Genomic DNA, 13268 nt, shown 5'->3' with positions numbered 1-13268 from the left:
ACTTGAGACTCCAGGCTTGGCTTTGCAGAAGTGCTGAGCAATCACAGCTGCAGCCAGTAGAAGCCCTGCTTTGAACATGAAAAATGCTATATAAAGCTAAGTACTGTGAAAAATCAGGTCCTAGACATCTCATATTGGGCACCAGGGTGGATTTGATTTAAATTAAATTGATTTAAATCACTAGGCAGGAAGACATGATTTAATCATGGATTTCTACATAAGTGCATTCTTGTTGATTGTATTAACGTTAATACATATTCTTCACAACTCAGATGTAGGTTTCATTTTTAGAAGGTACACACTATACATTTTTAAAGTGATTTGTTTTGAAAACTTTTCAGATTAGTTTTACAGCTATATCCGAAAATTAATGATTGGTTATTTCATTTACCAACTGTAATTGAAGGAGATATTTATGACTATCTCCAATTCAACAGGCTAATCATTAATATTTGGAGGATTTTCTTGCCATGCTGTATTAGGAGGAGAACATCACCAGACAGACATTTAAATTGTTTTATTTAACTAAAACAACATTATGTATTTTGGATTTTTTTTCTTCAACAGCAAACAATATTTTAACAAAACAAGCATATGAATTTCTGAATTTACTTAAACATTCAAGTTTTTTAAAAATCAGGTTTGTTTTAGTTAAAATTGTCTAACAAATAGTTACATGGAATATATATATATATATTTTTTAAAATAAAAATTAAATTGACTGTCAGCCAGGTCAACATGAGAAACTTAAAATATTGGCTTCTGCAGCTAACTCAGTCGTCTTCATCTTCATTTTCCTGTTTGTTCATAATCTGGAAAAGAAAAGCAAGCTTTCCTGCTTTTTCAGGTCCCAAACGATTTCGCAATTTGGAATGAATTAGTCCAAAGGAAGAAAATATTCTTTCTACACCAGCAGAAGAAGCTACTGCTGTTAAAAGTAAGATTATCACTTCAACAATCTTGGAATCCAAGTGCTTAAGTGACTTCCACCCCTTCACTGGTGTGACTTTCTTTAAAACATCATCAGCAAACATATATTCCTTGAATGGTTCACCCTTAACGCTGAAGTTTATTATAGTTGCATTATGGAGGGATGATTGCTTAGTGTCCATGTCATAGCCAACTCCTCGTCTTCAGCAGTTAAGGTTTGACCCAGATACCGAGTATTGAGAATATCTGCAAGAAAATGAGCTGGAGATAGAGTTAAATTACAATCATTAAAAAAAACAAATGGGACAAGAACTGTCATTGCATATTTCTCTTTTTAAGATCTCACGCAGTTCCTTCCAAATTTCAACAGCATCAGCAATAAAACAGCTATTTCCCCGCATTTTGTTCAAGGCTACAGAAATAGGCTTCAGGGTACTCAGCATGTGTTCAACATTTCTCCTCTTAAGCCCAATGTTGAGAACTTTGGCTGTGACAGTGCCATCTATTTTTTCACGATTTTGTTCACAAAGTGTCATCAGATTAGGCCAGTTCTTGATATATTGCTCAAAACAGTCCACTACTGAGTTCCATCGCACGTCTTGTGGGAGAGTGACCTTGGTTCCTTCCACTTTTTTCAGAGCAGCTGCTGCAAAGTGGTTGTTACGGAAGTATTTTGCAATTTCAACATTAGCCTTTATTTCTGGAACACTGAAGTCTTTGGCTAGGTGGTGCATCAAATGAGCACTGCAACCGTATGTTATTAGCTTGGGACTCTCTTCACTCTCTTCTAAATAATTTCTTATCTTGGATACATTTGCAGCATTGTCTCTGACCAAGCTGCATTCTAGATATTTGAATTTTTTTCTCCCCAGAGTTTGTTATAGCTTTTACTGCTACTTCTTGTAAGTATTCTGCTGTGTGTGCATTTCCTGATATATCAATTGTTTCTGTAAGGAAGACATTCCCTTCTTCTGTTGTCACACAAGCACATATAACAGGATCATTGTGGGACATTGCTCCACCCATCAAGACTCAGGTTAACAATTTTACCCTCTAGACCTTTTGCACACCGCTCAATTTCTCTTTCATACACTTGTTGCAGGCAAATTGCTGGATAATCTGCTCTGTTGGGTGGACTGTATCCTGGTCTTAATCACTGAACTGTGTTAATGAAGTGTGGGTTCTCAATCATACAGAAAGGAGAGTTTGTTTCATAAACAAACCGGGCAATTTTTTAATCAATTACCTCTTTTTGTAATCTGCTGGTTTGTATCACAAACTTATCTATGGCTGTTCCTGGATGATGGAGTTTTGTTTTTTTTCTTTTTGCTACAGGTGACATACTGTGGCTATGATATACATGATGTGACTGAAACACTATCATTGGCAGATAACTCTGAAACTATAGAAAATGATGGTGATCTTGAAGGTGGATAGTCTTCAGAATCCTGTACGTTGAGGATGGATTCTCCTAAACAAAATAAATCAATGCAGTTATTTAATTATCATACTGCTCATTTAGCATTACTCATTGCATTCACTGACACTCAGTACTACTTTAAAGGTGAAATTGTAAAAGGAAGATCTGCCTATTTCAGCTATTTATTTTTTATCACAATTGCATCTAAAATGATAGTACCATAGAGTAACAACTATATTTTTTGCTCAAACATGAGAATTCAAGAATAGTCCAGAAGGAAGACAGGCAGTCCTTAAGAAAGAAGTATGAAATAAAGTTTACCAACCTGAAGATCCTGCATGTTCAGACCTGTTCCTTTCACCATCTTCAATGCAGCTTCCTCCTGAGAAGGAACACTTCTCATGATGATGTTTCATTCAGGCAACCAGGCCTTGCATTTCTTTGTTGCACTGTTTGCATTTTGCACGCATGCCTGTCTTACCCACAGGTAGAGGAACTTCATTAAAATATTCCTAAACTCGGTCTCTCTTCTGGCCTGCTGCCATGATAGGTTTTCCCTTCTAGTGAGAGAATGGTATGGTAGATCTCAAATCAATTAAGGCTACCTCAAGACATCTGGAATATGCTGCTCAAACAGTTTCACTTTTGTTTCTGCTCCGTCCCTCCCTTCTCACATTTATCTCCAGACTTCTTCTCCTTGTCCAGATCTATTCCGCCCCCAACAATCTTCTATTCAGTGAACTTTTTGAAACTTTGCACTTTTAGAGAGAGGTAAGGGATTGAATCTGTGTACAGAAATTTGCAGAGCGACAATAGGGTTGAGGTCTTATTTCTCACCTCTATATATTTATTTATTTTAAAACATTTTTGCTGTTAACAAGCATGTTATCTCTGGACACACAAATCCACAGTTTGAGAACTGCAAAACTAAGCTTTTTCTGATGGTATCTTCTAGACTGAGCACTGAGTCCCATTGGGTAGACAGAAAGATTAATGTAAATAATCTATACAGAAGCCCCTGGAACCCCATAAGATTGGGTCCCTAATCCATGAACTATTGGAACTCATTTACAAAACTTTTCTTAAACATTACATGAATATATTGTCTCATACTATAGAGTTAGAATTTATAATCCCTATTTCATGATGAGATATCTTTGAGCTATAATGTAGCTTAATTAAAACTATCTTTGGATAGGTTTTTTCCGCAAAGCATTTTATCAAAAAAATCTGATTTAAATAAAAAAAGTTGGGTTTTTTTAATTGATTTTTATCCACCCTGCTGGGCATCAAAAATTAGTCAACACTTTTGACTTCTCTCTCTATGCCTCAGTTCCCCATCTCTAAAATGGTTATAATACCACCTCACCAGTGTGTTCTGAAAATAAATCTGTTAATGTCTGTGAAGAACTCATACTATAGTGATGAGTACCACAGAAAAACAAACTAAGTAGTTGATAATTCTGTACTGAAAGCAGGATTTTAACAGCATGCAGTACAGATCTAAAACCATACATGGTTCAGTGAGGAGAAAAAAAAATATGAATAGCTACTTATTCAAGCCATCTTGTGTACCAAATGAAGCAGGGGGCCTGTGGTTTATATAATTAAAGATCATAATGCATATGCACAATGTAGCTGAGGGTTGCATACACCATCCTTATGCCTTAATAGTCTTTTAACACGGGTTTTGTGTATAATTTTATATTTATGTTGCTACAAGAGTAGTGCTCTTCCATGGTCAATTGTTGAGTCTACATATAAAATTTATTTGTAAACAACTAGTCAAGGATGCTAAGAGCCAAGGAAGTATGTTCTCTCTCCCCCCCCCCTCCAGCATTAGTATAAATATCAACAAAATAATGAGAGGCAGAGTTATACACTATTTTAGCTAGAAGTATTTCATGTACAAAGATCCTATGTCTGCCAAGGAAGCAACAGGATATGCTGTGAGAAATTAATCCATATCCCTCATGACTAGTGAAAGCCAGGAGCAATGTCTCAGGTCATTATTAATGGAGACCTTTAATTAATAGGCCTTCCTTAAGAGGAAAACACACTTGATGATGATCTTAACAATTGATACCTGGTCTTGAACTTTAGGCTTTAAGGATATGTCTTCCCTGCAGAATTAACTTATATGACCGGTATTTGTGCGCAACCACTAGAGTTGGCCTGGCCCATATAAGAGCTGCCACATTGCAAACCCTAATTCCAGGTCTGTGTCCATGCTGCTGGTGCCCTCTCCCAGGTGTAGCATTGCAACATCTGCAAGTGCATCTCATGGGTCTTATGCAGCACTGAAGCTAAGCCCCTCTGAGTTCTGTGTCGGTGTTAAAGTGAGACAACTTGTCAGTCCTTCTGGCATACCTACACAGAATGGCCTTAACTTACAAACTTAGTAAGTAAAGTACTTGCAGTCTGGTGCACACTAGCATTTGGTCTATGGCCTTCATTCAAACAAGCAGCAAGGCATGGATTCAACTGAGAATGAGGATCTGTTCCAATTGATGGCATTAATACAACTCTCATTTCAGGAACAGGAAGCAGATGCAGAACAGGAGATGCAGTGGTGGATGATTAATCATCAGCTTTTTGCCAGAAGGCAAGGGCAGGTTGTTGCTGGGAGAATGCAACAGAAGACTATATGCAAATATAGTAGAGCAAAGACAGCTGATGCAGGCTTCAGTCATGTAACTTGATCTTGTAACTCATGTTAAGACAAACTACCTTGTCTTCACTACAATTTTATCTTAACTCAAATTAACACTTTTTTCCCCCGCAGCAGAGACAAGGCCTTATTCATCTATTCTGTTGTTGAACTATTGCAATGCACTCTATTGAAGGAGAAGGCTAACGTTGAAGGCACTTCAAAATGGAGGTGTGTTGGGGTAAGTACATTGAACTTGTATTACATGAACTGCAAGGGGCTTTTGTCAGTTGCTTCTGCGTTAATTTAAGATATTTGTACTAATCTATAAAAACCCTCTCATTTCTTCCCAAGTACTAAAATCTCTATGCACCCTACACTCACTGAAATTATATGAGAGGCAGTTGTTAAACACCCAATGTGAATGCTTGAGAACTAGTGGGTAGGCCATTTTTGGTGGAAGGTTCTAGACTATGGCATAAGGTTCTTGAAAATCACAAGGGGAAGTGGAATTTTATAGCTTTCACATTCCCATGCAATGTCAAGGGGGAATAAAGTCCGAATTCTGGTGGATGCTGTATAACAGAAAAGAGAATCTTTGCCATGGGAAGCTTCAAACCTAAAAGGGTTATGGTATTACCTAGCAAATGGCTTATTATGAATAATTTTGTTGAATAGTCTACTAAGGAACATTTTTAACCCATGAAGTTGACATGGATTAAATCCATTTACTGTTAAGTTATCACTCAGTTTATTTAATGTATGCTAACAGAGCTCTACAAAAATGAAATGCTAATTCATTGTTCCAGAGCAGGTAGGGTTAAAAAAAAAAAAAAATCTAAGAGCTTTCAAAGCCTAGACCCACCCTTAGATGATCAGCTTTTAAAGTCAAAAGAGAAAACACTTTCTTAAAATGACTAGATAATACCTTAATCCTGTATAAATGAGGTTACTCCCAAATAGGGTGACCTGATGTCCTGATTTTATAGGGACAGTCCTGATTTTTGGGTCTTTTTCTTATATAGGCTCCTATTATCCCCCACCCCAGTCCCGATTTTTCACACTTGCTGTCTGGCCACCCTACTCCCACATAAGTTGTTTTCATGCCAACAACCCCTAGTGCCTATTGCATATGTCCTCATTTTCCAGTAATAGTACCCAAGCAAACAAACCGAACAGCCTGAGACACACACGGATACAAACAGGTATACACCAAAGTTTATGATTTCTCTATTTACAAATATTTCAGCTAAGGAAGTTAAGAAAACTACCAATTATGGCTACAATGAGACATTCAGATATATATTAACATTGTAGGCATAAGTAAAAACCTACAATTTAATTTCCTAGTGCTAAGTATGTCTTGCTTCCTCTGGGCCTTCATTCTGCACACTGCTAGAACTCAAGCAGAACCCTTGTGGTACAGTAGTGTGTAACAGCAGTTCTGCTTTGGGAGACTTCAGGCAAATAGGGCAGTTCCATAAAAGTCAGAGCACACAAATTTTCAAAGTGGTAACTATACTCCAGCAGGAGACAGGTATTCCTGTAAAAAGGGGAATACAGAATTCATGCCACCCCACCCTCCCCCTCTTTGCTTTCATTAAGCCAACGCTTTCTATCAGGGGAAGGACAGTAGTCTCCCTGGAGCTCATCAAGGCTGCTTAGCAAAATAAGACTACAAGAATAGCCTTAAACTTCATTGTGCTGGCCCAACATTGGAACTCAAAACTTTGTTTACGCGGAGTCTCAAAACAAACACTTTTGTTACTATAGACAGAGATAACTTGGCATCTAAATTATACAAACCAAGCAGTTAACTCCCAAAGTCTCAAATGTCTATCAGGGAATACATTAATACATATACAGCAAGCTCTTAGCCTTAGAGGGTCTTATCAGTGTTCATTAACAAGACACATTTAATGAGTTTGGACTACACTATTCTGTACATGAACTAAATGGGAGAAGCTCCACTGCTTAAGGCAGCGGTTCTCAACTTATTTACCATTGTGGGACACACACATGCAGCTCTATGTGCACGCACTATATATATATATGTACACATACACACACATATATATATACACACACAACCTGTATGGCCCTGAGGATGTCACATGGGCCACAGCTGTGTGCTGATTGAGCCACAAGTGGCCTGCAGGTTGAGAACCAGTGGCTTAAGGTGCTGTGAACTCAGCAAACCCTTTAATATTGAAAGAGAACTCTCTCATATTTGTCAGAGATGATGAAGTTGAACAAGATGACTTTAAAAATCTATTCCAGATATAGTTTCTGTGGCAGATTATTTGGAACTGTATCATTTAATAATCAGTGTCTCAACTGTAAGACAAGACTGAGGAAGGAGCTTATAGTCCAGGGGTCGGCAACCTTTCAGAAGTGGTGTGCCGAGTCTTCATTTATTCACTCTAATTTAAGATTTCGCGTGCCAGTAATACATTTTAACGTTTTTAGAAGGTCTCTATAAGTCTTTAATATATAACTAAACTATTGTTGTATGTAAAGTATATAAGATTTTAAAATGTTTAAGAAGCTTCATTTACAATTAAATTAAAATGCAGAGCCCCCCAGACTGGTGGCCAGGACCCGGGCAGGGTGAGTGCCACTGAAAATCAGCTCGTGTGCCACCTTCAGCACGCGTGCCATAGGTTGCCTACCCCTGGTATAGTCTAAATAGACAAACTACACAAAAGTCAGATGTACTTGGGGAGCCAGGAGGAGACTCAAGCTATATTTATATTTGGAGTACTTTGCCAATATAAATCTGTTCTTACCAGTATTCCTATACCAGTAAAGTACTCCTAGTGTAGATGCACATCTATGCTGCCAAAACTGTACTTTCTACCAGTATATTAAGAAGTGCAGTTTTGCTAGTGTAACTGTCTACATTAGGGGCTTCTGCCAGTACAGCTGTGTCAGTCAAAGATTACATTACTTCAGACCCCTGTCTGACATAGCTGTGCTAGCAGAAGCCTATAGTGTAGAAACTGCCTTAGACCTTGTCCAAAACCCACATGCAGTTATATTATAAAGTGCTGATACCAATATAGCTTATTCTAGTTTGGGGAAGCAAGATAAGCTATACCGCTATAAAGTGTCTTATATAGATAACTGCATGTAAACTAGGCCTTTTACTGGCATAACTAGGTCAGGGGGAAATAAATCAGACTCCTTACTGACAGTTATTGCAAGCAACACTTCAAGTGTAGACAAGGTGTCAAAGTGCTCTTTAAATAGCAAACATGCATGACAACTTTTTCTAAACAGTGGTTAAATATTTGTTGAAGTAATGAATTTTAAGGAGAGATGTAAATGGAAAGGGTTAACACCTAATATATTCCAAATACACATAAAAAAATACATAGAAATACCATTACCAAAATAAGTCCCTGTCTACACTATTAATGTGAGAACTACCACTATAAATTAAAAAAAAAAAGTAATTATGAATGCATTAGTCATCTAAGGACCCATTAATTAGACCAGAAAGTTTTGCCAGAATGTAAGAGCAGTATAGGTTACTAACACAGCTACTGCACATGTTTGAGTCTGTTTTTGATCTTGAGGACTGGCAGGCAACTCCCACACCTTGAGCAACCTCACAAGAAAACCTAAGGGGAACATCAGTTTGCTTGAAACTCAGGAAGGCAACAGAGGAGGGTTAATTGATAAGATGTTGCAACAAGATGCTGTTGCTTACTTATAAACACTAGTTCTCTTCCACCCATGGCAGGCTCTACCAATAGTCCAAGGAACTTACACAAATTTGGTATTACCTCCAACAAGTTTATACCAATTTTCTTCTAAACCTCATTTAGCTGCAGTGCACTTGTTCGATATATTTTCTGATCATATAATATATAGTGGCTTTCATCTTTACAAATATGACAAGGCTAATTCTGAACACATAACTTGGAGGTAAATATTCTGATCCCCATTTACAGAATCTAAGATACATCTCAGCTTAAGGCCCAAAATTTATTTTAATTTTGGGTGCTCAAATCAAGACATGTAGGGTACACTGCAATATAAGCCCAAGCTCATGCCCAAATCTGTAGAGGCTAACGTTTACAGGTGCTGAGAACCAGCAGCTCCCACTGCTCTGGTGGGAGCTTCAGGTGCTCAGCCTGGAAGTCATCCCCTAAGTGTCTCAAGTTGATCACTCAAAAAGAGAGGCAAGCAAAATTAGTGGGCATTTTTAAAATTTGTCCCAGAGTGATTTGCCCAAAGGAATGAGTGACAGAATTGAGACTATGAGGAGTCTGGTGGCACCTTAAAGACTAGCATTTATTTGGGCATGAGCTTTTGTGGGTAAAAAATCCACTTCAGAAGAAGTTCTTCAAAAGAAGTTTTTTACCCAGGAAAGCTTATGCCCAAATAAGTCTGTTAGTCTTTAAAGTGCCACCAGATTCCTAACTGTTTTTGTGGATACAGACTAACACGGCTACCCCTCTGAGAATTGAGACTGGAGTTCCTGGCTTCCTGACCTGTGCTCAGACCACAAAGATGTTGGTGTCCATATTACAGGTGCTCTCTGTAATATGGACACCAACATATTAGCTCTCACCGAATTCAGAGTAGGTAAAGCTCATTCTGACATCACAGCGTGCAGCTGTGGCGGCGTTACTGTCCTCACACACAGGTGAAGAAGATGACAAGTCAGGGAGAAGGGCAGCAGAGAGGGGACGCCTTGTGTTTACCCCCCTCCATGTTTTGCTGTTCCAATAGGGCAGGAAGGGGAAGAAAACTTAAGCCACATCCCAAGCACAGGCGGTGGGTGCATCAGCTGGGCAAAAACGCAGCCCTGACTCCTCCTTATATGAGATACCGGAGCAGTGGCGGCCCGCAGGGCAGTGAGGGCGTCTGACACCTGACCCCCCTGAAGGGTTTCCGCCATGGAAAGCCCCCGCCCCACACACACATAGCCAGGCGAGCAGGAGCCAGAGACGTGGGGCCCAATCCTGGGCGTTCAGGACCGCAGGATCGGGCCCACCGAGCAACTTCTTCTGGCCCTGGGAAGCCGGAGCCGCTCTCCGCAACCAGCCCTGTCCTGCGGGGCTGCCAGAACCCCTCCCCCCGCCACGTCCTCTCCCTCCCCCGGCGAGTCACCGTTCAGCTCGGGGCAGAGGCGCGCGATAGGGGCAGCTTGGCGGGCCCCTGCCCAGGACCCGGGACTCAGACCCCGCTTCCCTGCCCACTCCCCACCCGACCCCGGGCGCCTCGTCCCGCCCCGCACTCACCACAGCCCCGGCCACGGCATGGACCAAGCTCTCGTAGGAGGACACCGCCGCCATGGCTGCTGCTCCTGCGGGGTCAGCCGCAAACTTCGCCGGCGACCGAGCGGGGCGAGAGTCAGGAGGCGAGAAGGGGAACCCCGCTCCCGCCGCCCCGTCCTCCCGCTCCATGGCTTCCCCCGCGCACGTGATCTCTGACCCTCCCCCTCCAGGGGCCGGGCCAGGCCAGCTGCCACCAAACCCCGCCCACTCCAATCGCCGCGCCCAGCCAGTCACCTCCTCGCGCGCCACTCGCTTTGCTCTCTGGCCCGGGCTCACGCGCTACTGAGCGCGAGGAGCCGCTGAAGCGCCGGGTGAGGCTTCCCCTTCCCGCCTCGTGCTCGTGGGCTCTCCCGTGGTCACGCGGGCTTTCAAACAGGGTTGCATCCGTTGGGCTCAACGGCCAGAGGGTGCGCAGCGAAAGCCTGGGGGGTTCCCCACGGACCTGCTCCCACCGAGGGTAAAGGGAGGGACATCGCCCCCGCCTCTCACTGCGATACCCCCAGCAGGGGAGAGCAGCAGCCATTTTTGGGGACCGGCTCTCCCACAACTGCTGTGAGTCGCTTGAGCTCAGCTCCTGACTGCCCACAGGGCAAGGCTCCCCCGACTTAGCTCAGTCTCTGAAAGGGCTGCCCTCAGCAGCCACAGACACAAACCATGCTCAGAACAAATGTTGGTACCCTCTGAGCGATGCCTGCCCCAACTAGAAGTGCAACCAGCCCCAGAATTGCACCCCCCCCCACAAGTTACCAACTCTCAGTTTTATGATCTGCCACAATATTAAGTGCTTCTTAAAAGCCCTGCACTTGGAAGCTTATAGTTAGGTGGTATCTCAGGCTTTCATTTTAATTCTTGTGGTTGCAGAGAAGAGCTTGAAAAGCTGATCCAGGTGTGCCTTACTAGCTCAAAAAACAGAAGGCAAATAAGAGTATTAAACACAAAATGTTGGGTTGGGTGGGAGGGTTAAGTCTATTCGTTTAGGAGAAGGGGCAGATTCGTGATTTTTAAGCATTTGGGTTTGGCAATGCTGAAAAAACGCTCCTGCCTTCAAGAACGGAAATTAGCTTGACCAGATTTACAGTGTCAAAGAACAGGCCACTTGTTGGAGAGCCAGGTAGGAGCAACAGTTTGGGGGATCCCTGTATAGGAGAGAGAGTTGTGGTATCAGTAAATGGGGAAGAAAGGGGAGGAAAAGGGTGCCAACTCCAGGTGTTCAAGAGTAATGAGTCAGGCTGAAAACATGAGATTTAAAAACAGTAGATGTAGGGTGTCTTATTTTGCTTTGTGTTTTTTAAACCTTTAGGATGCAATGTGGTTCAGATTTTCTTGCTTTTCTCTTCAAAAATGAGGACTAGATTTTTTTAAATGAAGCTGAGGTTTCATCTAATCACAAGCCTCCAGGAGCTGGAGCTTTAAGAGAAGCACCAATAAATTAGTTGGCAACACCAACTGGGTGCCTTTTCCTCCTTACTTTCAAGCCAGCCAATATTCCTTTTTGCCCATGACCACCTTCCCCATTTAGAACAAGTTATAGTAAAGGGTGGGGTGAGAGAAAACGGCATTTATGCCTCTGTATTCCCTTTTGTGCTTTGTCCCTGTCCCAATACCTTTTCCATATTTTCTAGGCTGTATTTGCAAGCCCAGCTTGTTTATTTAAAAAAAGTGTTTCCTGTTTCAAGTCCTAAATTATTTCTTACTCTTGTAGTTTTGGCTCTCTCCTCTTGTTGCCTTCATCTGCACTGTCTGGTCTTACATTCCTCTTTATATCTTTCACACTTTCTCTTTTGTCTGTTCCTCCCCCCTTCTCTCCTACTCCCTTTCCCATTCCCTCCTTATCTTGCTCACTCTTACTGTTGTTTTTCCACCCTGGAACAATCTCCTTTTTGTCCTCCTTACCCTGCCATGATCCAATACTCACCTCTGGCATGGAAAAGAGAAGCTTAGCCACTGGCCCATGCTGCATCAACAGACACAAATTACAAACAGAGCATCTATAGACTTACCATTTGCAACAACAGCTGGAGACAGAACAAATAATATTTCAAAGACATGACTATATTTATTTGGTGAGAATCAGCTTGCTTGAGGACTTGTGCAGTGCAGGGTTCACAGGGAGGGCTTGGAGGAGACATGGCAGCAGGACTGCACTATTGAACAGGCAATTTGGGAGGTGGTCCTTGAGGCTTTCATGCCTTTATCTGTTCCACTAGCTATCAGCTTCCTCCGGTAAACCGATCCTGTAAGATGGGAGGAGAGGAAATAAAAAAATAGGACAAATGACTTTTTGTAGAATCAGCTAAACTGCTTGTACATTTCTATTATCTCATGACCACCAACACTCCTCCAGGTTACATGGTCACTCACTATTCTGCAATTGACTTGAAGTTTTTCCCCTGACAATCAGTCTTTCCCCTCTTCTACCAAGGAAATGTCATTAAGGAACTTTAATAAAAGTTATTTACCTTACTTTTATATGACATTGCTTCTATTTTTATTTCCCATTTCTTTTTAGTCCATTTTCACTCTTCCCATCTCTTCATTCTCTCATGTGAATAACATTCTTCCTCACCCACTCAATTTTCTTGAATTTTTTATACAGTATTTCTTAGCACCTTAACCAAACCTCCAAAATTCCCCTTGCTTGAGGGCTCATCATAACACTGCTGCTTCCCCACTTAGAACCGGGTCCAGGGTCACCCTTTAACCAAGAACAGAAAACCAAAACACACTCACAAAACAACAACTTCCTGTACCACCCAGTTCTCCAGGCTGTATATCCAAAAAGAATCTTTAAGTTGCCTTCTGACAACTTGACAAGGTGGTTTAATCAAACAGTCAACCAAGATTTCCCCTCTTGGCAGAGTGACCCCAACCCTCCTTTGGCAGGGTGGCTATAATCCCAACCCTCCTTTGTCTAGAGGAATAAAGAGAAAGATCTAATCTGTCCCCAGCCTATGATCATTCCTGACTGGAAAGGAGC

At 41.6% G+C, this 13268-nt stretch overlaps 1 protein-coding gene across 1 annotated transcript in view; it reads right to left on the bottom strand.

Moving 5' to 3' along the window:
* SLC25A17 (solute carrier family 25 member 17) overlaps positions 1-10436 on the bottom strand; it is a 51863-nt gene extending 41427 nt beyond the window's left edge. Inside the window, exon 1 of the mRNA XM_065406586.1 lies at positions 10256-10436. Within this exon, the coding sequence (XP_065262658.1) occupies positions 10256-10420 (165 nt within the window). The 5' untranslated portion in view covers positions 10421-10436. The remainder of the gene's footprint in view (positions 1-10255) is intronic.
* Positions 10437-13268: the final 2832 nt, after the last annotated feature.

This window comes from Emys orbicularis, chromosome 1 (assembly GCF_028017835.1).
Source record: "Emys orbicularis isolate rEmyOrb1 chromosome 1, rEmyOrb1.hap1, whole genome shotgun sequence".
Lineage (NCBI taxonomy): Eukaryota > Metazoa > Chordata > Testudines > Emydidae > Emys > Emys orbicularis.
This window is presented reverse-complemented; position numbering and strand designations above follow the sequence as displayed.